At 36.0% G+C, this 25,445-nt stretch overlaps 11 protein-coding genes across 11 annotated transcripts; 4 read left to right on the forward strand and 7 right to left on the reverse strand.

Moving 5' to 3' along the window:
- Positions 1-126: 126 nt before the first annotated feature.
- Positions 127-3,052, reverse strand: GCK72_021421 (uncharacterized protein; the record flags this gene model as incomplete). The annotated part of the gene is made up of 8 exons (XM_053734249.1): positions 127-160; positions 215-342; positions 387-490; positions 550-724; positions 1,055-1,148; positions 1,195-1,399; positions 2,128-2,828; positions 2,874-3,052. The coding sequence occupies 8 exons, from the start codon at positions 3,050-3,052 to the stop codon at positions 127-129; spliced, it is 1,620 nt and encodes a 539-aa protein (XP_053583162.1).
- A 549-nt stretch (positions 3,053-3,601) lies between these two features.
- GCK72_021422 (uncharacterized protein) lies at positions 3,602-4,736 on the reverse strand (the record flags this gene model as incomplete). The annotated part of the gene is made up of 3 exons (XM_053734250.1): positions 3,602-3,784; positions 3,831-4,527; positions 4,576-4,736. The coding sequence occupies 3 exons, from the start codon at positions 4,734-4,736 to the stop codon at positions 3,602-3,604; spliced, it is 1,041 nt and encodes a 346-aa protein (XP_053583163.1).
- Positions 4,737-5,755: 1,019 nt separating this feature from the next.
- On the reverse strand, positions 5,756-6,236 carry GCK72_021423 (uncharacterized protein; the record flags this gene model as incomplete). Its single annotated transcript, XM_053734251.1, has 2 exons — positions 5,756-6,089; positions 6,136-6,236. 2 exons carry the CDS (start codon positions 6,234-6,236, stop codon positions 5,756-5,758), a joined length of 435 nt encoding a protein of 144 aa, XP_053583164.1.
- Positions 6,237-7,273: 1,037 nt separating this feature from the next.
- Positions 7,274-8,466, reverse strand: GCK72_021424 (uncharacterized protein; the record flags this gene model as incomplete). Its single annotated transcript, XM_053734252.1, has 3 exons — positions 7,274-7,456; positions 7,504-8,242; positions 8,294-8,466. 3 exons carry the CDS (start codon positions 8,464-8,466, stop codon positions 7,274-7,276), a joined length of 1,095 nt encoding a protein of 364 aa, XP_053583165.1.
- A 217-nt stretch (positions 8,467-8,683) lies between these two features.
- On the forward strand, positions 8,684-11,580 carry GCK72_021425 (uncharacterized protein; the record flags this gene model as incomplete). Its single annotated transcript, XM_053734253.1, has 5 exons — positions 8,684-8,865; positions 8,914-9,631; positions 10,513-10,583; positions 10,632-11,346; positions 11,401-11,580. The coding sequence occupies 5 exons, from the start codon at positions 8,684-8,686 to the stop codon at positions 11,578-11,580; spliced, it is 1,866 nt and encodes a 621-aa protein (XP_053583166.1).
- Positions 11,581-12,672: 1,092 nt separating this feature from the next.
- GCK72_021426 (uncharacterized protein) lies at positions 12,673-17,660 on the reverse strand (the record flags this gene model as incomplete). The annotated part of the gene is made up of 10 exons (XM_053734254.1): positions 12,673-12,864; positions 12,907-13,645; positions 14,062-14,177; positions 14,221-14,854; positions 14,897-14,974; positions 15,440-15,633; positions 15,681-16,178; positions 16,255-16,392; positions 16,441-16,650; positions 17,427-17,660. 10 exons carry the CDS (start codon positions 17,658-17,660, stop codon positions 12,673-12,675), a joined length of 3,033 nt encoding a protein of 1,010 aa, XP_053583167.1.
- On the forward strand, positions 16,797-17,934 carry GCK72_021427 (uncharacterized protein; the record flags this gene model as incomplete). The annotated part of the gene is made up of 3 exons (XM_053734255.1): positions 16,797-16,939; positions 16,990-17,740; positions 17,788-17,934. The coding sequence occupies 3 exons, from the start codon at positions 16,797-16,799 to the stop codon at positions 17,932-17,934; spliced, it is 1,041 nt and encodes a 346-aa protein (XP_053583168.1).
- A 914-nt stretch (positions 17,935-18,848) lies between these two features.
- Positions 18,849-19,973, reverse strand: GCK72_021428 (uncharacterized protein; the record flags this gene model as incomplete). The annotated part of the gene is made up of 3 exons (XM_053734256.1): positions 18,849-18,956; positions 19,004-19,724; positions 19,777-19,973. 3 exons carry the CDS (start codon positions 19,971-19,973, stop codon positions 18,849-18,851), a joined length of 1,026 nt encoding a protein of 341 aa, XP_053583169.1.
- Positions 19,974-20,202: 229 nt separating this feature from the next.
- Positions 20,203-21,591, forward strand: GCK72_021429 (uncharacterized protein; the record flags this gene model as incomplete). The annotated part of the gene is made up of 4 exons (XM_053734257.1): positions 20,203-20,330; positions 20,379-21,021; positions 21,069-21,231; positions 21,539-21,591. The coding sequence occupies 4 exons, from the start codon at positions 20,203-20,205 to the stop codon at positions 21,589-21,591; spliced, it is 987 nt and encodes a 328-aa protein (XP_053583170.1).
- A 1,295-nt stretch (positions 21,592-22,886) lies between these two features.
- GCK72_021430 (uncharacterized protein) lies at positions 22,887-23,913 on the reverse strand (the record flags this gene model as incomplete). The annotated part of the gene is made up of 2 exons (XM_053734258.1): positions 22,887-23,661; positions 23,717-23,913. 2 exons carry the CDS (start codon positions 23,911-23,913, stop codon positions 22,887-22,889), a joined length of 972 nt encoding a protein of 323 aa, XP_053583171.1.
- A 229-nt stretch (positions 23,914-24,142) lies between these two features.
- On the forward strand, positions 24,143-25,179 carry GCK72_021431 (uncharacterized protein; the record flags this gene model as incomplete). Its single annotated transcript, XM_053734259.1, has 3 exons — positions 24,143-24,270; positions 24,319-24,937; positions 24,985-25,179. The coding sequence occupies 3 exons, from the start codon at positions 24,143-24,145 to the stop codon at positions 25,177-25,179; spliced, it is 942 nt and encodes a 313-aa protein (XP_053583172.1).
- Positions 25,180-25,445: the final 266 nt, after the last annotated feature.

Here is a 25,445-nt window from a genome sequence, read left to right on the forward strand (position 1 = left end):
TAATTTTTTATTGAAATGATCAAATAACAGTTATCAGTTGCATTGTCACAGCGTTATACCGTCTTAAAAATGTAAAATGTTATAACTTATGGATCTATTCGATAAAAAATTATTCAAGAAGACAATTCAATTTGGAAACGGAATCCATTGAATACCATCTCTGAAAAAATGAAATTATTTTGATTAATTTATAAATTTCATTGATTTCCTCTACCCTCTCTTAGTAAACATTCTGATTTGCAATTGTTGTGGGTCACTCAATGAATAATTATAGCTCAATGCAACTTGTTGTTCTCGTCCGATGTGTATGTACGCGGATGTAATATAAAAAGTGGGATTTGCCTGTAAAAAAACTTGTAACTAATATACTTTTACCTAATACTTACATTTTTGAACTGCCAGTTATCTCTTTCGTACATAATAGTTTGAGTATTACTTGTGGCCACATCATGAAAGGAAATGTTCAGACTGTTGAAACTATCATCCAAGGCTAGAATTAATTTAAATTTCTTAATTTCAGCGTCCTAATTTTTGTATACAATCACTCACGATGATCCTGAATATTAATTTCGAGTAAGCTATATACAAAATTGTTATTTGGATCAATTTCTGGTACTAGAGCTGGTGGCAAAATCAGAGAACCTGTCCCGGATACTGTAGGATTGACAGCATAAAACAAATAGTTTGCGTCAAGTTCATTTGCTAATCCATCATAGGTGTTCCCCTGAAATTTTATAATAATCTTAATTGCATCTGAATTTCAGAATTGAAAATAATACCCAAAACTTATTCGAAAATCCGCTGAAGCCATTGGTATTTATTGATAAATCATACATAACTCTGAAATTTGTTCCACCCCCGGAAGGTTCAGAGCTGATAAGAGTCTGAAGGGACACATGGAACCCTTGTAGTCGACTGAACAGTTCTTGAGCCTCAAATTCATTTGGATACCGTTTCAAGATGATAAAAATAGTAGAGCCACACACTGGTGCTACACTGTTTTTTAGAAATCTCTGAATTCATTCTAAACAGTTTATCTATTATAGAAACTTACATCAATAACCCTCAGAATATCACTTCCAGTCTCCGAGCTGGGAAAACTCAGTGATGGATCTGGTAAATGACTCAAAACGGTTTCATTGAAATCACTGAAACAAATTGTTTTACTGAAAATCATATTGAATAACAACTCACCTGCCAATATAGTTATAAAATATTTCACCATCTTGTACTGTGTCAAAACGAACACTTGCAAAAACTCGAAAGTGGTTTTTTGTATTGTTTGAATTATAATAACTATTAAACGCTACAGTATACGCTGCCTCTAGCACAGTTTCATTATCAAAATCATTGGAATAAGCGAATAGGTAGGTGGAATTGGAGTGAGGAGTGCAGGGAGCTGAAATTTTTTTAAATTAAAACTTTTAAAAAAAATTCTTATCTGAAAACTCGTTTAGCTAGTCCTAGTAACTACTGCTATTTATTTTTTACGGGGAATTCTTTCAGGGTTTTTTTTTGGGCGTTATAGAGAATACATACTTAATCATCATGAAAATGTTCATTCCTTTATAACTAACCTCTATTTCCGGTGGTGTTATCAGTTTGAGGCGTTTCTAGACAGGCAGAAACGTGTGACAGGAAACAGAAATCGGGAAAAAATAATGCATAGTTGAAATTCTTCATATAAAAAGGGAAACATTCGAAATAGTTGTGCGGCGAGTTTTTCTTTCTGTAAATTTTCAATTCGAATTTGTGTCCCGCTGGAATATTTTCTACAAAAAACAGGAAATTAAGGTTTTTATATCTTCATTTTTATGAAAATTATCGAGACAATTAAAAAAGTTCAAAGCGATTCACATAAGTATTCGTCTTCAGTGAATCGGTTGCCAGTACATGCGCTGTTCGTAAGGATAATAAACCAGCTGAAGTTTTTCAGAAATCCGATAAAAAAATCGACGTTGTGGATGTCCGATTATGTTCTTGAAACGACGTTTGTCGGGAAAATTTTGGTAAGAAATATGCATTCCTGACAGACAGTTTGTTGTGAGGAGTGTCTGAAAACATAAGGTGTTGGAAATTTGACTGAATATACTTGAATAACCTCTTGGTATTTCAGTATATCGTTACAGTAAATTGTATGCATATTAACATGGAGCTCAGGCACATGAGCAATAGAACGTAGTGAGGAGGAGATGATGAAATGGAATACACGGAGCTCATTCAGATTTTCAGCGCATTCCAGTACACTAAGATCAAGCATTGCTCTGTTTTTCAGATCTATTGGGTGATCCGCTATTCGACACACTTTCAAACGTTTTAAGGACTTCAGATTGGTATAATAAAGCAATTTCATCAGTTGCTTTTGTCCACGTACTGAAACTTCCAGATCCTCAACTTGCAATGAGCGATCCCATGACTCCAGAACTTTCATCAGACTATCAAACACTTTATCGAATAATACGGGCTCTGGAACTTCATGACCGTTTTTAATAATGAATTCATTTCGTTCCAACTGTAGCTTTGTCAACAATGATTTTTGGTTTTTCAGCATTGGAATCAGAAAATCTTCAGAAAACACATCGACAAAGTTTCCGTTTAGTTTTTGTTGAGTTATGTTGCAATCGTAGGTTTTCACTTCACATCCATTTTCACTTTCTATGTAAGTCGTCTTGATAGTTTTGGATGATGGATATCCTTTCATGAGAACAGTCGCTGATCCTAATACTGAGTTCCCTGTTATTTTTATTTTGAAATCCTTTAATCCGCTATCTACTTTCACATAATCAATAAATTGCCGGAGTGAATAGCTTGTTTTCCGGAGCTTCTGGCTTAAAATCGCACGTTATAGATTATAGAGAACCAGAAAAACTCACATTGTCAGAAAATCAAGATTCTTCAAAATTTCTCTCATTACTAGATCCGGCATGTCCAATAAGAAAACATCTTGGATTATTGGAGTTGGTGGCAACACTGCAACAGGCGAATCCAAAACAGGAGGTCTCTTGGATTTACGGGATGGAAGGCAGCACGAGAAGAATTTGAATAGAGACATTTGGAAATGAATGGTTTTTTTCTTTTTTTGAAAGAAATGAGAAAATTTTTAACTCTTGTGGATCTTTGTAAACTAGTTCTTCTTCATCCGCTTTTGTAATTTTTAATACACGTGTTGCCCGACAACTTTATACGGGCGGTTTTTTTCCTGAGTTTTCGGCAAGGTACAAAAATTGCGTCGATAAGAAATAATTCAATTTCCAAATTAAATTTGCTGGAAACGCACTTTGTAATGTTTATGAAGACATTGCGGAATCCATAATTGAATAACTCTAATATTCATTTCTTTAATTGTCTCAAGTGTTAACCAGTGATGAAAAAAACTTATGAACAAATCCGTACGCAGTTTTTTGTGCCTTACGAAACAGTCTTCTTATCGTCAGATCTGGTAATGAGAGGAAATTTTGAAGAATCCTGACTTTCTGTCATGCTGGATTATGTTCTTCTAGGAAAACATGAAATTTCGAATGTTATAAGTTCATTATCATAAAAATTAACGAAACAATAAAAAAAACCAAAATTGGTTTATAAAACTATTTGTGAGCAAGTATCAGTGAATCGGTCCCCAGAACATGCGCTTTGAAGAAGGATAGTGACTCAGCAGAATCGTTCCAGAAATCGGATAATAAAATCGACGATCTGATGGTCCGAGTGTGTTCTTGAAACGACGTTTGTCGGGAAAGTGTTGGTAATAAACACTCGATTTAGGCAGAAAGTTCGATGTTCGGAGTGTCTAAAAATATGTAAGTTGGAAATTTTACTGAATTGACTTGACTAACCTCATGGTACTTCAGTACATCGTCACAGTGAATTGTAAGCATATCAACTCTGAGCTTCGGCACGTGAGCAATACAACGGAGGGATGAAAAGATGGTGAAGTTAATTACACGGAGCTCTATCAGATTTTCAGCGCGTTCCAGTATACGTAGATCAAGCCACAATTCATCATTATCCTTCGGATCATTTTCTACCAATCGACGCACTTCCAAACGCTTTAATGACTTCAGATCAATATGATAAAGCAATTGCATCAGTTGGTCTTGTCCAAGTACGTAAATTTCCAGATCCTCAATTTGCAACAGGTGATCCTTTAACTTCAGAACTTTTATCAAACAATCAAACACTTTCTCGAATAATCCGGGCACTAGGGTATCACCTCGTCCCCACTTTAGTGTTGTCAACAACGACTTTTGGTTTTTCAGCATCGGAGTAAGAAAGTCTTCAGAATACACATCGACAAAGTTTCCGTTGATTTTTAATATGTTGCCATTGCTAGTTATCACTTCACACCAGTCTTCACTTTCTATGTAAGCCGACTTGATAGTTTCGGATGATGGATATCCTTTCATAAGCACTGTCGCTGATCCTAATATTGTGCCCCTTGTTATTTCTATCTCGAAATCCTTTAATCCGCTATCTACTTTCACATAATCAATAAATTCACGGAGTGAATAGCATGTTTTTCGGAGTTGTTGGCTGAAAATCACGTTATACATAGATCATATTCTTAAACACAAAACTCACATTGACAGGAAGTCAAGATTCTTCAAAATTTCTCTCATTACCAGGTCCGGCATATCCATTAAGAAAACATCCCGGATTTTCGAAGTTGGCGAATCCAAAACTGGATTTCTCCTTGATTGACGGGAGGGAAGGCAGCAGGAGAAGAATTTGAAGAGTGACATTTGGGAATAAATAGTTTTTCCTTTTTTAGAGAGGAAAATGAGAAAATTGTGACCTTAGTAAACTAGTTTTAGACGGAGCTGTTCTTTTTACCGTTTTTATAATTTTTCATGCACGTTATTTTCGCTCAAATTGCCAAATACTTTTCCAAATGTTTCTTCAAGGCCTGGACCTGGATTTTAGCTTGGTCATCCCTTATTTCACCCTAAATTTGGCGTAGCCAACAAAATATTGCGAAGAGATTTGCAAATCGAATAAATTTATTGAAGTCATTTCATATGTAGTACTGAGAAAACTAGACATTCATTTCGCTACTGTTCTTAATTCTTTTCAGCATGTATGCTTTACTTTCTATTGAAAGTCTGAAGCTATAGAGGTCCCCATCGGTGGAATAGCGAATATCAAGCATCTCATCTCTTCCAGGAATCTCTGTATACCAATGTTGATATTTCGAATCGTCTAAATACCAGCGATTTCCAAGTAGTTCGGATAATTTCTCCAACCCAACAAATTGTTTGGACCAAATGACGGATGATTATTTGAGAGGGTTGGTAAGAAAAGTCTGAAAATAATTGGATGTGAGAATAAAAAATAACCGAAATTTATGTTTATGTACCTCTTTCCAAATTATTAAATCTTTAATATCGACCGTTATAAAGGATGTCTCAATCTTCAAAACGTTTGCCACAACTCGAAGGGGAGAAGTGACAAAGAACCCTGATGTGAAAAGATCTCCAACATTTTTCCAATCGATTATCCCCTCCAGATCAATCCCTCTATCTGGCTCCTTACTCAGAAGCCATTCTTCAAGCACGTAGATTCTTCGAATGTTAAGTTTTTGGACTGGACCAAAATTCGGCAACAATTTCATCAAGCAGTCCCGACCGAATATGTCTAAATCCCATGTTTTCACTTGTAGTGGGGTTTCTCTAGACTTGAAAACTGTCGCCAGCCAATCATAGAAACTGTTCACTAATTCTTTTTCAACGTTTTCTTTTTTCGGTTTTCCATTTGTATCATACTAAGCTTTTGTGCAAATCATGACTTCGATCTCCTCCATTTCCATGTTCTGGTTTCTCAGAAGGAATCCAAAATCTTCAGTGAAAAAACCAAAAAATTTTCCATTCTTGAAGTACTTGCCTGTTGTATTCACACCTTTGTACATTGCGATAAAACATCCATCGCTTTTTTCCATGTATACAATTTCACATTTTGGGTAGAAATCATCTTTTGTTGTTAATTTTACCCGTAGAGCGTCTGGCATGACTCTGATCAATATTTTCTTAATAACACCTCCAGATTTGTTGTCATCGATGAAATTTCGAAATGCATGACACACTTTGCGGAGTTTTAATCTGGAAAACTAATTTTGAATTTTCAAGGGTACCTTGAATAACTTACATGGATACAAAATCGACATGTTCCAGAATTTGTTTCATAACCAGCTCTGGCATTTGCAGGATGTATGGATTGTTATAATTCACATCTTTAGGGAGAGACATTTGAGAATGGAATTTTTTTGATTTTTTGTAAAATGAAAAAAATTTGACCCTTCTAGTTCAACTAGAGGTCAAGTTTTTTTGTTATCACAAAAGTATTATTCTGTTCACAGATAAATTAAGTTTTCGTACAGAATGCTGCAAAAATTGGTTCACCAAAGGTCACCAAGAGGTTAAGTAACTATTAAATCTAAATTTCCTGTTATTTTTCGAAGAAAATACTCCAGCGCACGGTCTCCCAGACTCCGAAAAAGAACTGCAAGGAAATTTTGATCTACTCTCATGAAACAAAAATTTTGAGAGAATTGCAGGTCTGCAGCTTTATTTCTTTAATTTTTCGCGTAAATCTCAAAGTCAGGAATGAGGAAATTTCAGTTTTAGAATTATTTACAGAACATTATCCACCCATTCAATGCAAAAAATCCTGGTTACAGATATTATTTCAGGAAATAACAAAAAATCAATCGAAGTTTGATTGATTTCTCGAAAACTACTGAGCAAATTGAAAAACCCGTCTATCAGAAATGTGACACGTTGATTCTTCAAAACGTTTTTTTCTTCCTTCTTCCTTCCGACTTCCTTTTTCGAAAGTTTTACTTCCGCACAGCTCTGTTACGGAGGTAGTGACACTTTTTTCTTAGGGTTTGACTATAAAACACTTTTTTTACAGTATAAGAAAAAATACTTACAATTCCAGGAAATCACAATGATCCAATACTCCAGCCATAGCTAATCCAGGCATTCTGCTGAGATAATCCGTGTCTTTTCTGGAATAATTTGAAGGGGGAATTCTTTCTGTTACATCTCCCGTTGACTCCCATTCCCGGTTGTCGAATAAGTGACCTGCCCTTCGTCAAATAAATCGTTCACATTCACAAAGCCATTAGGTTCTTGGCTAGATTCATAGTAGCGGTCGAGAAAGAAATAGACACATCTATTGTATTGCTTTTCGCGATATCAACATAAATCTTTATTTACTTTTTGCAACTTCAAAATTCGAATGTATAAAATCGATTTACAAAAGTATTCGTAAACATGTATTAGTAAATCGCTTTCCAAAACATGAGCTTTGAATCAGGATAATGACACAACTCAATTCTTTCAGAAACCCAATAATAAAATCGACGTTCTGATAGTCCCCGTGTGTTCTTGAAACGACGTTTGTCGGGAAATTGTTGGTACCAAACACTCGATTTGGATCGAAATTTTGTTGTTAGGAGTGTCTGGAAATATAAGTAATTGGAAATTTCACTTGATTGACTTGACTAACCTCATGGTATTTCAGCACATCGTCACAGTGAATTGTATGCATATCAACACTGAGCTTAGGCACATGAGCAATAGAACGGAGGGGTGAGGAGATGGTGAAATTGATTACACGGAGCTCTATCAGGTTTTCAGCGCATTCCAGTAGACTAAGATCCAACATAAATTCTGCATTATTCTCCGGATCATTTTCTACCAATCGACACACTTCCAAACGTTTTAAAGACTTCAGATCGATATGGCGGAGCAATACCATCAGTTGGTCTTGTCCAAGTACATAAACTTCCAGATCCTCAATTTGCAATATGCGATCCCTTGACTCCAGAACTTTTATCAAACAATCAAACACTTTCTCGAATAAACTTTTGCTTATTTTCATCAATATTTTTTCGCCTTCAACAAACTTAGGAAGTCGCCCCAACCGTAGCGTTGTCAACAATGAATTTTGGTTTTTCAGCATCGGAGTAAGAAAATCTTCAAAATACACATCGACAAAGTATCCGTTGATAATTATGTTGCGTAGACAACGACAACCGCCAGTTTTCACTTCACACTTCCCATCTTCATTTTCTATGTAAGCCGTGCTGATATATTCGGTTGATGGACATCCTTTCATGTGTACTGTCGCTGATCCAAATATTGTGTTCTCTGTCATTTCTATTTTGAAATCCTTCAATCCGCTATCTATTTTCACATAATCAATAAATTTCCGGAGCGAATAGCTTGTTTTTCGCAGCTTTTTTCTGTAAAAAAATCACATTAAAGATCATAATATTCTTAAACACAAAACTCACATTGTCAGAAAGTCAAGATTCTTCAAAATTTCTCTCATTACCAGATCCGGCATGTTCAATAAGAAGACATCTTGAATTTTTGGCGGCGACACCACAACAGGGGAATCCAAAACATGATTTCTTTTTGATTGTCGGGAGGGAAGGCAGCACGAGAAGAATTTGAATAATGACATTTTGGGAATGAATTGGTTTTTACTTATCTGAAAGAAATGAGGAAATTTTGACCTTAGTAAACTAGTTTTTGACGGAGTTCTTTTTTTTTCCGTTTAGTACGTGTATGAAAAGTAACAAAAAAAGGAAGAAGAAGAAGAACTCCGTCAAAAACTAGATTACTAAGGTCAAAGTTTTCTAATTTTTATTTCCAAAAAAGGTAAACCAATTCATTCCTAAATGTCTCTATTCAAATTCTTCTCGTTCTGCCTTCCCTCCCGTCAATCGAAGAGAACTCTTGTATTGGATTTACCCACTGTAGCAGTGTCGCCGCCAAGTCCTACAATCCAGGATTCTTTCTTATTGGACATGCCTGATCTGGTAATGAGAGAAATTGTAAAGAATCTTGATTTTTTGACAATGTCAGTTTTGTGTTTAAGAATATAATCTAAATATAACGTGGTTTTTAGCCAACAGCTTCGAAAAACATGCTATTCACTTCGGGAATTCGTTGCTAATGTGAAAGTAGATAGCAGATTGAAGGATTTCAAGATAGAAATGACTGGGGACACAATATTAGGATCAGCGACAGTACACATGAAAGGAGATCCATCAACCAAATTTATCAAGTCGAATTACACGGATAATGAGGATAATTGTGAAGTGAAAACTCGCGGTCGCAACATAATTATTAATGGAAACTTTGCCGATGTGTTTTCTGAAGATTTTCTTATTCCAATGCTGAAAAACCAAAGGTCGGTGTTGGAAAAGCTACAATTGGGACAATGTGAATTTGTTTTTAAACAAGGTCAAGAAGTTCACGAGCCCGGATTATTCGAGAATGTCTTTGATAGCTTGATGAAAGTTCTGAAGTCAAGGGATCGCCAATTGCAAATTGAGGATCTGAAAGTTTATGTATTTGGACAAGACCAACTAATGCAATTGCTTCATTATATCGATCTGAAGTCATTGAAACGTTTGGAAATAACGCGATTGGTGGATACCTGGAAAGATCTGAAGAACGAATTGATGCTGGATCTTAGTGTGCTGGAAATCTTTGAAAATCTGAAAGAGCTCCGTGTAAACAACTTCACCATCTCCTCACCACTCCGTTCTATTGCTCATGTGCCTGAGCTCCATGTTCATATGCATACAATTTGCTGTGACGATGTGCTGAAATACCACGAGGTTAGTCAAGTCAATCCGGTAAAAATTCCCTTCTTAATGTTTTCAGACAATCCTAACAACAAACTTTCTCTCCAGCTCGTATATTTTTTGCCAACATTTTCCCGACAAACTTCGTTTCACAAACACACTCTGGCCATTAGAAGAGGAATGTTACCAGATTTCTGAAAACATTCGTCTGATTCACTATGATTTTGGTATATTTTACAGTATAAACTCTATTTGAAGTGTCCCTAATTTGATTCTCAAATAATTTTGCCCTACGAACAACTTACAGTAGCTCTTCAGCGAATTATGCAGTTTTCTAATATCAGTTTGCTATAAAAATTCAATTGCTCTCCAATTTTAGCATAAATGTTCAAATGAATTCATTTTTAAAAATTACAGAAACAAAAAAATTCAAGAGTTAGTTGCATATTCGTCGGCAAAAAATAATCGAGGTGCTCCCTTTATTTGAAGTGACCCTCTTTATAGAGTTGCCCTCCAACAGACATTTTGAACAATAGAGGTTTTCCGGGACTTGAAATATAACACGTTTATAAGTTTTTCATCACAGGTTAACACTTGAGACAACAAAAGAGGTTAACGTAAAAGCATTTAGGCATAGAATCCTTGGAAATTGATGTATTTCCTATCGCTGCAATTTGTGTTCTTTGGCACGTGTATGAAAAAATATAAATCCGGGAGAATCAGAATTCCGTTAAAAACTAGTTTTCTAAGGTCGTTGAAATTTGCTCATTTTCATCTCAAAAAAAAAGAAAACCATTCATTCCCAAATGTCTCTATTCAAATTCTTCTCGTGCTGCCTTCCCTCCCGTCAACCAAAAAGAAACCATGTTTTGGATTTGCCGATTGCAGTGTCGCCGCCAAGTCCTATAATCCAGGATGCTTTCTTATTGAACATGCCGGATCTGGTAATGAGAGAAATTTTGAAGAATCTTGATTTTCTGTCAATGTGAGTTTTGTGTTTAAGAATATGATCTGTGCATAACGTAATTTTCAGTCTACGACTCCGAAAAACAAGCTATTACCTTCGGGAATTTGTTGATAATGTGAAAGTCGATAGCGGATTGAAGAATTTCAAGATAGAAATGACCAGTGACACAATGTTTGGATCAGCGACAGTACTCATACAAGGGTATTCGTCATCAAAATGTATCGAGTCAAATTACATAGAAAGTGAAGATGGGTGTGAAGTGAAAGCTGGCTGTTGCAGCATAATTATCAACGGAAACTTTGTCGATGTGTATTCTGAAGACTTTCTTATTCCAATGCTGAAAAACCAAAAGTCGGTGTTGGAAAAGCTAGAGTTGGGACGACGTGTTATCGCTCGTAATAACGATCTGAGTGTTGAAATAGCAGAGAAAGTGTTTGATTGTTTGATGAAAGTTCTAAAGTCAAGGGATCGTCTACTGCAAGTTAAGGATCTGAGAGTTTATGTATTTGGACAAGACCAACTGATGCGATTGCTTCATCATATCGATTTGAAGTCATTAAAACGTTTGGAAGTGTGGCAATTGATGGAAATCCCAACTCATCCGGAAAATAATGTTAAATTGATGCTGGATCTAAATCTACTAGAATGCGCTGAAAATCTTAAAAAGCTCAGTGTATGCAACTTCACCATCTCCTCACCCCTCCGTTCTATTGCTCATGTGCCTGAGCTCCGTGTTCATATGCATACAATTCACTGTGATGAAGTGCTGAAATTCCACGAAGTTAGTCAATCCAGTCGAAGTTCCCCAACCAGAATTCAAAATATTTTATTACAGACACTCCGAACAACGAATTTTCTGCGCAAATCGTTAATTTATCACAAGCATTTTCCCGACAAGCTTCGTTTCATAAACACACTTCGACCATCAAGAGATGTAACTCTGTTTTATGATGCGATATCTCAAAAAATTCATCTGTGGCACAATGCTTTTGCCTTATTTTACTGTTATAACTAAATGAGGTGACCTCTTTAATCGTGGTGCCCACCAGAGATTTTTACCGAACTTTTTTATAATTGTCTCGTTGATTATTATGAAAAGGAACCTATAAAATTCTAAGTTTCCTTCCTGTTTTCCTTGTAGAATACAATATGGGTTTGTCGGATAACTGAATTCCAGAATACGTTTATCGTTTGTCAAATATTTTGACCAGCAAGTCATTAAATCAAGACTTTCAAAAAAACCGCGGACCATGGAGTTTTCAGCCGTATAAAGTTTTCAATTCGATTTGATTTATCCCGTTCTAAATAATGCCTAAAATATTAAATAACTTTTTTAGAACTTTTATTAAAAGAAACGTACCTATTTCCTGTATGTGTCGTCGGTTACCAGAATTTCACTACACTGAGCAGACAGCCATCATCTTGTTCGAGAGTCTCCAAGAAATGAATCTTTAAAGGACTTGTCCCTCAAAAGTGAATTACCATTCACCATGTTTTTTTCACCCAATAAGAAATAGTCTTACATTTTCCAATAGTCACAGTTCTTTAATATTTCCAGCATAATAGTTGAGGGCATTTTACTCAAGTAATCCGGGCCTTTTCTGCAATTACTCAGGACGGTTGTCACGAAACAAACTGGAAAAATAACTCACTTTTGAGGGACGAGTCCTTTAAAGATATTCTTCATTGTAGAGTCAATATTTCTAATGAGAAAGAAACAAAATTTCATAAACTAGCTGTTCCGTTATCAGTATGAAAGCAATCGGCATGTGACTGATAAGGTGAACACACCTTGAGCAAAACTTTCGTTTCTTTATTTCATAATTTTTTTAAAAGTAAAATCGATTGCTGCAATGAATTGAGCTAGGAAACTGATATTTTCAATTTCCCTGGTTGAAAACGGAACTGAGTTTGCCTCTCTCGTGGAAGTCCCAAAAAGGAATTATCTAGTTTTTCTCACTCCGATAACTTTTCCAATATATCTAATCAGTGTCGGTCCGAAAGCAAAGCCGGATCAGAATGGGTTCTGATTTAGCCAGTTTCGAATGATGCTCAAAACAAACGGTTGGAAAAAACTTTATTTATAAAAGGTTTTCCATTCAGAACACTAAGTGTATTTCCAGTTAAATTTCAAACGTTTCAAACCAGGTTTATATGCTAGATAGAGTTTACTTGGGAAAACATGCAACGAGTCGCTGCCATCATCCGCCAATCCGATAGTTTCCATAAAACGAGATTTGTCGGGAAATTGTACAAATTGGATTATCGAGAGAGCAAAAGTGTTTAAATTTTCCAGGTTCTGAAAATGTTCTGTGTGGTGATTTGGTGGTTCTCAACTCACTTGTTTGAAAAGTAATAGATCTTCACAGGAGATTGTTTGCATGTTAACTTTGAGATTCGGAATATGCGCTAACATGCGGAGTGGAGAGGAAATGGAGAAGCGTCTCACATCAAGTTCTTCCAGATTTTTACAATCTTTCAGTATGTCGAGATCCAAAGGGTATTCGCTGTTATCTTGACGGTAGTCCATATATGTTTCTGTTTCTGACAGTCTGATCAGTTGCAGACGTTTTAATGCTTTCAAATCAACATGACGAAGCAGCCGCATTAGTTGATCTTTTCCAGTTAACGAAATCATCAGATTTTCAACTTTAAGTAATCGATCTCTCGACTCCAAAACATTTATCAAACTATCAAATAATTTTTCAAATGTTGGCACGAGAAGCTTTCCTGGAGTTTGTGGAATAGATTGATTATTTTCATCGAACTCCAATTGTCTTGTCACATAAAGCTCGTCCAGTAGCGATTTTTGGTGTTTCAATGCTGGCCAAAGGAAATCATCAACACATAAATCGACACAGTTATTCTCAAACATAGCATACCGGGGACCTCTTTGCATTAAACATAAAAGCTCATGTTCTTTGTAAAGGAACTCATCATCTTTGGTTGATGAGGGCGTTGAAAGTAATACAGTAATCATATCCGCTCTCACTTCTAGGTTGATCGCTTTCAAGTTACTGTCTGGTTTCACACAATCGATATAATCACGAAACGCGTGGCACACTTTTCGAAGCTTTAGACTGAAAACTTAGAGTTCAGATGATGTTAAAACTCACAGCTCACATTGTCGCGAAATCCAGATTTTTCAATATTTCATTTGTGACTAAATCAGGCATATCTAATAGAAAAGCATGTTCTTCTTTTGGTGGTCGTGAAGGAAAGCAGCAAGAGAAAAAGTTGAATAGAGACATTTGGGAATGATTGGTTTTCGGGTTTTCGGAATTGTTACTTTGAAAATTAAAGGAAACTGACCTTCTGATGACCTCTGTGATTAATGTTGTCACGGAAGGATAAGCCAATGGAGATTGAAAAAAAATTCAAATTTTTTCGTTTGGCGTTTATTTATTTATTTTTGCCATGAACACAAAGAAAATCAATTTTACGAGAAAGAAGGCTTATGGAAACTGCACGGTTCGAATTAGGAACTTCAAAAAACCAATTGCGACGAGGCATCATGTGAGGTGGTCCAAGAGCTTCAACGAGTCTGCTGATCTCGGGGAATTTCTCGAAATCCACTTGGAAGAATTGAGCAGTTTTAGAGTCGAAGAATTTCTGAAACTAACTCTTATTTGACTTGACTATTCTCCAACCAGACCTGTTTGATCATCAATATATCACTTAACCGAATAGTTAAAAAGTGAAGACGGACTTTTTCGAAATGACAGAAGTGATGCATTTGAACATCTACCATAAACTGTGGAATTTCTATCTCTTTGGCTTTTTTGAACTGATCCGTTTCGATAATCCGGTCTAACGACAAGTTTAGACCTGACAATAATGCGCGGTGAATAGTAATAGCTTCCAATTTTCCAGCTTCAAAATAAGGTAGAACTGACATAACATCTTCTTCGAAGAAAACCTGTAGAGTCAGTTTTTGAACTGATAGAGGTTGTACTCTTGACTTCAACAATGCTTCAAGATCACTGTAGAATTTGGATGCAGTATTAGATCCAGCGCAGGATAGAGTGACAGAAAAATCATTAACCGTGAGCATCGGGTGTCTTAAAATATAATTCAGGTCTTGGAAGAACTTTTCCCCGTAATCTTGTCTCTTTTTCTTCCAGATTATGCTTTGACTTTTCTGATATTTCACAACAAAACTTCCTGTTTCGAAATTCAAATATATGGAATCCTTATCCACTGAGATTTTCATCGAATCAATTGTTGCATCTGGTTGCACGTCATCAATAAAGTCACGGAGGTAGTGACACGTATTTCGCAGAGCATGACTATAACCATGTTTTTTCTCGCCCAATAAAAAATAGTCTTACATTTTCCAATAGTCACAGTGCTTTAATATTTCCAGCATAACAGTTGAGGGCATTTTACTCAAGTAATCCGGGCCTTTTCTGCAATTATTTAGGAGGGCTTTCACGAAAGAAACTGAAAAAATAACTTACCTTCGAGGCATGATATTTTGGAAGATTTTTTCCATTGCAGAAACCTGGGCAATTTTTAGAAAGAGAGAAACAAAATTTCATAAACTAGCTGTTCCGTTATCAGTTTGAAGGAAATCAACATGTGACTGATAAGGTGAACACACCTTGAGCAAAACTTTCGTTTCTTTATTTCATAATTTTTTTAAAATTAAAATCGATTGCTGCAATGAATTGAGCTAGGAAACTGATATTTTCAATTTCCCTGGTTGAAAACGGAACTGAGTTTGCCTCTCTCGTGGAAGTCCCAAAAAGGAATTATCTAGTTTTTCTCACTCCGATAACTTTTCCAATATATCTAATCAGTGTCGGTCCAAAAGCAAAGCCGGATCAGATTGGTTCTGATTTATCAAGTTTCAAATGATGACTAAAACATACACAGCAATGTGTTTCCAGTTAAACTTCATACATTTCGAAGCAGGCCAGTATGTTAGAAAGAGTTTACTTGGGAAAACATGAAAAGATTCACTGCCATCATCCACTAATCCGATATTTTCCATAAAACGAGATTTGTCGGGAAATTGTTCGAATCGAATTTCCGAGTGAGCATTGATGTCCGAATTCAACATGGTCTGAAAACATTCTCTGTGGTGATTTGTTGGTTTTCAAGCTCACTTACTTGTTTGAAGAGTAATAGATCTTCACAGTAGATTGTTTGCATGTTAACTTCCAGATTCGGAATATGAGTAAACATACGGAATGAAGAGGAAATGGAGAAGCTTTTCACATCAAGTTTTTCCAGATTTTCACATTCTTTCAGTATATCGAGATCCAAAACAAACTCGCTGTTATCATCACCATTATCCGATAATTTTTCTATTTCCAACAGTCTGTACACTTCCAGACGTTTCAACACCTTCAAGTCAATATGATTAAGCAGCTGCATCAGTTGATCTTGTCCATGAACCGAAATCATCAGAGATTTAACTTGAAGTAAACGATCTCGTGATTCCAAAACATTGATCAAACGATCAAACATCTTTTCGAAAGTTCGCACATCTTTGAGTTCATCATAGAAATACAACTTTTTTATGACAGATAGCTCATCCAGCAGCGATTTTTGGTGTTTCAATGCTGACCAAAGAAAATAATCAATACATGAATCGAATGAATAATTCTGGAATGATCTACACTCGGGACCTCTTCTAATTGCAAATAAAACGTCTTCTACGTAATAAATCTTGATAACTAACCGTTGATGAGGGTGTTGAAGATATTGTTGTGAATATAATAATGAAATCCCCTATGACCCTTAGGTCGATCGATTTCGAGTTACTGTCTGGTTTTACACAATCAATGTAGTCGAATGGCACACTTTTCGAAGCTTTGGGCTGAAAAATTCCAATTTCAGATGATGTTTATCAAAATTCAAAACTCACATAGTCTCGAAGTCTAGGTTTTTCAATATTTCTATCGTAACTACATCCGGCATATCCAATAGAAAAACCTTCTGGTTCCACTGCCATTTGTGATATTTCGGTCGTGAGGGAAGGCAGCAGGAGAAGATGTTGAACAGAGACATATTGGTGGAACGAACTTTTAAGGATTTTCAATTGGAAATGAGTCATGTTTGACCTTGGGGCTTTTATCTGAAAAAATGGGATCACGCATTAATTTTTTTAAACAGTTTTCATTTTTTATAGACTCACGTGTTATCCTACCAAAAAAATAGTTTCCCAAGAGGTCAACCCTGCTTCATTTTTAGCATCACTCTCAATATTCTACTCATTCCCAAATGTCTCTGTTCAATTTCGTCTTTTGCTGCTTTCCCACAAGACCAAAATATCACAAATCGCAGGAGACCCAGAATGTTTTTCTATTGGATATGCCGGATGTAGTTATGAGAGAAATATTGAAAAACCTGGATTTCGTGACAATGTGAGTTATAAGTTTCTAGTTTAAAAAACATTGCCTGACAAGTTTTTCAGTCGAAAACTTCGAAAAGTGTGCCACGCGTTCCGTGATTTCATCGATTGTGAAAACCCAGACAGTAACTTGAAATCCATCGACCTACAAGCGACAGCGGATACGATTTTTGGATTTACAACAATGCTTTCGACACTCTCACAATCAGCCAAAGATATTCAGTTCTTTTACAAAGAACAGGATCACCTATGTGTAATGCAAAGTGGTTCTCGGTGTGCAACATTTCAGAATAACTGCGTCGATTTATGTGTTGATGATTTCCTTTGGCCAGCATTGAAACACCAAAAATCGCTAATGAACGATCTATGTGTCATAAAAAAGTGGAAGTTTGATGAGAATCGTCAACCTGTTTTACAAAATCCCGGGAAGTTTGTTGTGCCAACTGTCGAAAAACTATTTGAAAGATTGATTAATGTTTTGGAATCAAGAGATCGTTTACTTCAAGTTGAATCTCTGGCGATTTCATTACATGGACAAGATCAACTGATGCAGCTGCTTCGTCATGTTGATTTAAAGGTGTTGAAACGTCTGGAAGTGTGCAGACTAGTAGAAACAGAACAATCTTTGGACCATCGTAACAACTACAACGATTCTGCTTTGGATCTCGGCATACTGAAAGATTGTAAAAATCTGGACAACCTTCATGTGACTTATTTCTCCATATCTTCTCCATTCCGCATCCTTGCTCATATTCCTAATCTGTCAGTTAACATGCAAACAATCTACTCTGAAGAGTTATTATTTTTCAAAAATGTAAGTGAACTTGAACACCAACAAATCACCACGCAGAATATTTTCAGACCATGGACAATTTGAACATCAATGCTCGCTCGGAAATTCGATATGGACAGTTTCCCGACAAATCTCGTTTTATGGAAGCTATGAGGATGGCGGAGAATGACAATCAATGGAAATGTTTGGTTTTTAACTGGAGACAGGATTCATAGTGCTGGGAAAAGAGAACATATGTTTTATAAAGTCACTTCTTCTTTCCGTGCTACTACATATTGAAATAAATTATTACATGCTTTATTTAAACTATTCAGCCGGTTCTGATTCGGTCAAATTTTATGGATATTTTAAGGGTAAACAATAAGAGAAAAAAGTATAATTCAAAAAAATCAATATTCAAGTATTTTAACAAAATAGCGAAGTTCAACTTAACATTTTCATAGTCTCTCAGAAACAATTTTTGGGGAATACCGAGAACATCATAGAAAGCGTCTGAGCTTTGTTGGGGAACGCTTTATAGTTGATGTGTGACAAAGTATATGTAGGGATAGTAGATTTAAGATTTTTTTTTCCTAAGCTGAAAGTACAAATGCAAAAGATATACTGCGAAGATGTATTATTCTTCAAACAAGTAAGTGAGCTTGAAAACAGGCAAATCCATGGTCTGAAAACACAGAGTATTTTCAGACCATGGACAATTCGGACATCGACGCTAGATCGAAAATCCAATTTCCCCACAAATTTCGTTTTATGGAATCTGCCCGATTGGCGGATGATGGCTGTGAATCTTTTCATGTTTTTCGCAGTAATCTCTTTCTAACATACCGGCCTGCTTCGAAATGTATGAAGTTCAACTGGAAACACACTGCTTAGTGCTCTGAATGGAGAACTTTTTGAAAAATAAAGTTGTCTTTTTTGCAAGGGCTTTTTTTTAGTAATAATTTGAAACTGGCTAAAATCGGAACTAACACTTTAATGAATTTATTCTTTTAAAAAGGACTCGGGGGAGAACGATAATGGAGTAATAGTGTAATTCATACCAAAATCGATTCTAAAGCACTGGACACCCACAACAAGGCGTTAATGTTTGCAAAATCATGCAGAAAAAGTTTTTGAGAAACATTAAAAATCAAGTTAACATTGTTAGCATCTTGTGGTGGGCCGAGAGTTTCCATAAATCGAGATTTGTCGGGAAATTCGTTGTAGCGTACATAACAGAAAAAAATTTGACCAATGTCTGCAAACATTAGAGTTGAAGCTGTTGCAGTGGTCGATCTGACTAACCTCTTGAAATTGAATTACTTCGTCGCAGTAAATGATTTGCATACTGACTTTCAACTCAGGAATATGAGTGAATAGACTGAATGAAGAGGAGATGTAGAAACCTTTCACACAGAGTTTCTCCAGTTTTTCACAATTTTCCAGTATGTCGAGATTCAGAATATATTCAGTATGAACTCTACTCTCGGTTTCTTCCAATCGGTAAATTTTCAATTTTTTCAAAAACTTCAAATCGACATAACGAAGCATCGTCATCAGTTGGTCTTGCCCCAACACAGAAATTTTTAGACATTCGACTTGCAGTAAGCACCCTCTCGACTCCAGGACCTTCATCGAACAATTAAACACATTTTCGAAAGTTGGCACGAGAAACTTCCTTGGAGTTTGTGGTAGTTTCATGTTTAGTTTATCAGCATTTTGTTCAATCAAACATAATTTGTCCAAAGGAGATTTCTGATTTTCGAGTAACGGCCGAAGAAAATTGCCAGCATAAACGTCGATGAAGTTTTTCTCGATAACTTTTGCTTCACGAAAATTTATGGTCATCTCACATCCATCTTCGTGCTCTTTATAAACGTGCTTTATCATTTTCATTTGTTGCCCTTTCACAGATCCCGTAATTAGATCAGCTCTCACTTCAATTAAAATTTCTTTCAAGTTGCTATCCGGTTTCACAAAATCTACAAACTTCCGAAGCGAAAAACAAACTTTTCGGAGTTTTTGACTGAAATTTTCGGGTTTTTTCGGGATAATATATATAGTTTTATTAAACTCACAATGTCAGAACGTCAAGATTCTTCAATATTTCTCTCATTACCAGATCCGGCATGTCCAATAAGAAAACATCTTGGATTTTTGGAGTTGTGGGCGACACTACAACAGGCGACACTGCTCCAACAGGCGAATCCAATACAGGATTTTTCTTCGATTTTTGAACGGGAAGGCAGCAGGAGAATAATTTGAATAGAGACATTTAGGAATGAAATATTTTCAGTTTCGGGCGGAAAACGAGAATAAATTGACCTCTTGGTAAACCAATTTCTCACGCAATTTCTTTGTGATTCTCTGAGAAGAAAACCAAACAAATTTGAATGTGTTTTCAAACTTTATTGACTTACGTGCTCTACATTGACAGAGGGGTCATCTGAAGGTCACATTCCTTTTATTTTCAAAGTAACAATCTGAAAACCAATCATTCTCAAATGTCTCTATTCAACTTCTTCTCTTGCTGGATTCCTTCATGGCTACGAAAAGAAGAACATGCTTTCTTATTAGATATGCCTGATGTTGTCACAAATGAAATATTGAAAAAGCTGGATTTTGCGACAATGTGAGTTATGAGTTGAAAAAAACATCATATGAACTTGGAATTTTACAGTCGAAAACTTCAAAAAGTGTGCCACGCGTTTCGTGACTACATCGATTGTGTAAAACCAGACAGTCACTTGAAATCGATCGACCTAGAGGTGGTAGAGGAGTTGATTTTTGTATCATTTTCTACACCTTCACAATCAAACCTAGAAATACAGATTTCTTTCGAAGATGTTGTTGATTTCCTTTGGGCAGCATTGAAATACCAAAAATCGCTACTGGACGAGCTACGTTTTGTGAGCTTTGTGGGCTATGCTGTAGAACTCAAGAATGCGGAAACTTTCATAAAGTTATTTGATCGTTTGATGAAAGTTCTGAAATCGAGGGATCGCTTACTGCAAGTTGGAGCGTTGCCAATCTCAGTACATGGACAAGATCAACTGACGGAATTGCTTAGTCATGTTGATTTGAAAGTGTTGAAAAGTCTGGAAGTGTTCAGACTGTTGGAAATAGAAGAATTATCGGATAATGGTGATGATAACAGCGAGTTTGTTTTGGATCTCGATATTCTAAAAGAATGTGAAAATCTGGAAAATCTTCATGTGAAAGGCTTCTCCATCTCCTCCCCATTCCGCATGATTACTCATATTCCGATTCTGACAGTTAACATGCAAACAATCTACTGCGAAGATTTATTACTCTTAAAACATGTAAGTAAACTTGAAAACGAACAAATCATCATATAGAACATTTTTAGACCATGGAAAATTTGAACATCAATGCTTTCTCGGAAATCAAATATGGACAATTTCCCGACAAAGCCCGGTTTTTGGAAGATATCGGATTGGTGGATGATAACAGTAAATTGGTTCATGTTTTCCCTAGTAAACTCACTCTGACATACTATCCTGCTTCGAAATGTATGTATTTTTGTTGGAAACACAGTTCATAGTGTTGTGAAAGGATTTTATTTCTCAAAATAAAGTTAATTGGTTGAGATTCCTGTTTTAAACGTAATGCAAACACTGTATCTAGATTTTTGACAAGTCCCGAACCCATTCTTACAATTCTAGACCACAATTCTTACTTAAAATGTCAAAGACATGAGAAAATGTAAGAGCCAATAAAACGAATCCGAACTGTGTTTTAATAGCAAAAATTCTAAACACTAACGTTTGAATCATGTTTGAGTTTTGAATAACATAATTTAAAATTGGAATTTTTCAGTCGAAAGCTTCGAAGAGTGTGCCACGCGTTCCGTGACTATATCGATTGTGTAAAACCAGACAGTAACTGGAAATCGATCGACCTACAAGTGGGAGCGAATAAGATTTTTTTGAGTTACTTTCACCGTCCTCACAATGAAAGAAAGATATCGAGTTTTCTTACAAAGAAGTTGATGATTTCCTGCGGACAGCATTGAAACATCGAAAATCGCTACTGAACGAGCTATGTGTCAGGCGAAAGTGGCAATTCGATGATGTGCCAACTTTTGAAAAACTATTTGATTGTTTTATCAATATTTTGGAATCAAGGCATCGTTTACTTCGAGTTGAATCTCTGACGATTTCGGTACATGGACAAGAGCAACTGATGCAGCTGCTTTGTCATGTGGATTTGAATGTATTAAAACGTTTGAAAGTGGTCAGTCTGTTGGAAGCAGAAATTTTAATAGATTTTGGCAAAAACAACCGCTTGGATCTCGACATACTGAAAGATTGTAAAAATCTGGAGAAACTTCATGTGATTGGTTTCTCCGTATGCTCGCCATTCCGCATGTTTACTCATATTCCGAACCTGAAAATTAAAATGCAAACAATCTATTGTGAAGATTTATTACTCTTCAAAGATATAAGTGAGTTTGAAAACCACCAAATCAAAACACAAAATATTTTCAGACTATGGAGAAATCTGACATCGATGCTTACTCGAAAATCAAATTTGAACTATTTCCGGACCGATCTCGTTTTCTGAAAGCTATTGGATTGGCGGAAAATAGCAGTAAACTGGTTCATTTTTTCCCCAGTCAACCCTATCTAAAATTTTGTCATTCTTTGAATTTTATGAATTTTGAATGAAAACACACTTCTTAGTGTCCTGAAAGGAATTTATTTTCAAAATAAAGTTTTCCTTCTTACTGTGTTTGCAAACCATGGAAGAAAATGTTTTGAGCATGAGAAAACACTCTCAAATAGTTTTAATTTGGCTCAATTCTGATTCGGACCGGTTCTGATTATAGGTTGCACTCTATTGTATCCTTGAGATGTTAGTAAAAAGAATTTACGTGTTAATGAATTAAAAAGTAATTTTTTACAATATAAGTCTCACGGAAAACGATAATGGAGAAATAGTGTAATTCATACAAAAATCGATTCTAAAGCACTGCACACCCAAAACAAGACGTTAATATTAGCAAAATCTTGCAGAAAAAGTTTTTGAGAAACATTAAAAATCAAGTTAACATTGTTAGCATCTCGTGGTGGGCCGAGAGTCTCCATAAATCGAGGTTTATCAAGAAATTCATTGTAGCGTATACACGAATATTCGTATATATTTTCGCCGGAAAAAAATGTGTCTAATGTCTGTAAATATTAGAGTTGAAGCTGTTGCAAAGGTCGAACTGACTAACCTCTTGAAATTGAATTACTTCCTCACAGTATATAATTTGCATATTGACTCTCAACACAGGAATATGCGTGAATAGACTGAATGAAGAGGAGAGGTAGAAACTTTCAACACAGAGTTTTTCCAGTTTTTCACAATTTTCGAGTATGTCGAGATCCAGAATATATTCATTATAAACTCTACTCTCGGTTTCTGCCAATCGGTACACTTCTAATCTTTTCAAAAACTTCAAATCGACATAACGAAGCATCTTCATCAGTTGGTCTTGCCCCAACACAGAAATTTTGAGACATTCGACTTGCAGTATGCGACCTGTCGACTCCAGGACCTTCATCGAACAATCAAACACATTTTCGAAAGTTGGCACGAGTAGCTTTCCTGGAGTTTGTGACACTTTCATGTTTAATTCATCAGCATTCTGTTCTATCAAAAATAAGTTGTCCAAGGGAGATTTCTGATTTTCGAGTAACGGCCATAGGAAATTATCAGCAAAAACGTCGATAAAGTTTTTCTCGATAACTTTTCCTTTATGAAGATTTATTGTCATTTCACATTCATCGTCGTGCTCTTTATAAGCATGCTTTATCGTTTTGATTTGTTGCCCTTTCACTGATCCCGTAATTAGATCAGCTCTCACTTCAATTAAAATTTCTTTCAAGTTGCTATCCGGTTTCACAAAATCTATAAACTTCCGAAGCGAAAAACAAACTTTTCGGAGTTTTTGGCTGAAATTTTCGGGTCACAAATAATATATATATAAATTTTTTCTATTAAACTCACAATGTCAGAAAGTCAAGATTCTTCAATATTTCTCTCATTACCAGATCCGGCATGTCCAATAAGAAAACATCTTGAATTTTTGGGGTCGGCGGCGACACTACAACAGTCGACACTGCTGCATTAGGCGAATCCAATACAGTATTTCTCTTCGATTTTTGAACGGGAAGGCAGCAGGAGAATAATTTGAATAGAGACATTTAGGAATGAAATATTTTCAGTTTCGGGCGGAAAACGAGAATAAATTGACCTCTTGGTAAACCAATTTCTCACGCAAATTCTTTGTGATTTTCTGAGGAGAAAACCAAACGAATTTGAATGTGTTTTCAAACTTTATTGACTTACGTGCTCTACATTGACAGAGGGGTCATCTGAAGGTCACATTCCTTTTATTTTCAAAGTAACAATCTGAAAACCAATCATTCTCAAATGTCTCTATCCAATATCTTCTCTTGCTGGATTCCTTCATGGCTACGAAAAGAAAAACATGCTTTCCTATTGGATATGCCTGATGTTGTCACAAATGAAATATTGAAAAACCTTGATTTCGTGTCAATGTGAGTTTTGAGTTTTGAAAAACATTATCTGAAATTGGAATTTTTCAGTCGAAAGCTTCGAAGAGTGTGCCACGCGTTCCGTGACTACATTGATTGTGGGAAAGCAGACAGTAACTTGAAATCCATCGATCTACAAGTGGGAGCAAATAAGATTTTTTTTCAGTTACTTTCACCATCCTCACAATCAAAGAAAGATATCGAGTTCTCTAACAAAGAAGTTGATGATTTCCTGCGGACAGCATTGAAACACCGAAAATCGCTACTGAACGAGCTATGTGTCAGGCGAAAGTGGCAATTCGATGATGTGCCAACTTTTGAAAAACTATTTGATTGTTTTATCAATGTTTTGGAATCAAGAAATCGTTTACTTCGAGTTGAATCTCTGACGATTTCGGTACATGGACAAGATCAACTGATGCATTTGCTTCGTCATGTTGATTTGAAAGTTTTAAGACGTCTGACAGTGTTCAGACTGTTAAAAAGAGGCAGTAGTTATGAAAACACGGTCGTATTGGATCTCGACATACTGAAAGACTGTGAAAATTTGGAAAACCTTCTAGTGGAACGCTTCCCCGTTTGCTCTCCATTTGGAATGCTGACTCATATTCCAAACCTAGAAGTTTACATGCAAACAATCTGCTGTGAAGATCTATTACTTTACAAACATGTAAGTGAGCTTGGATACCACCAAATCACCACACATAATATTCTCAGACTCTAGAGAATTCGCACGTCAATGCTCACTCGCAAATCTGGTTTGAACAATTTCCCGACAAATCTCGTTTTTTGGAAGCTGTCGGATTGGCGGAAAATGACGGTCAATCGTTTCATGTCTTTCCCAGTAAACTCTCTCTAACATACGATCCGAATTTGAAAGTTATGATCTTTAAGTTGAAGCATATTTCATAGTGTTAAAAAATGCTTTTCAAAATAAAGTTTTCTGTCTTAATGTGCTAGCGCATCGAGAAATGAAATGTTTTAGGCATTAGATCCATGCTAGAATTAGTTATAAATTATCACAGCTCTGATTCGTACCGACTCTAATTAGAGATGGCATCCTATATTGAGTTTCAGCTGTCACAATAACTGATTTTAGTCAACGAAGATTTATTGCTTTTTTAAACTCACATTGACAGAAAGTCAAGATTCTTCAAAATTTCTCTCATTACCAGATC

Source organism: Caenorhabditis remanei, chromosome V (genome assembly GCF_010183535.1).
Source record: "Caenorhabditis remanei strain PX506 chromosome V, whole genome shotgun sequence".
NCBI classification, from domain to species: Eukaryota; Metazoa; Nematoda; class Chromadorea; order Rhabditida; family Rhabditidae; genus Caenorhabditis; species Caenorhabditis remanei.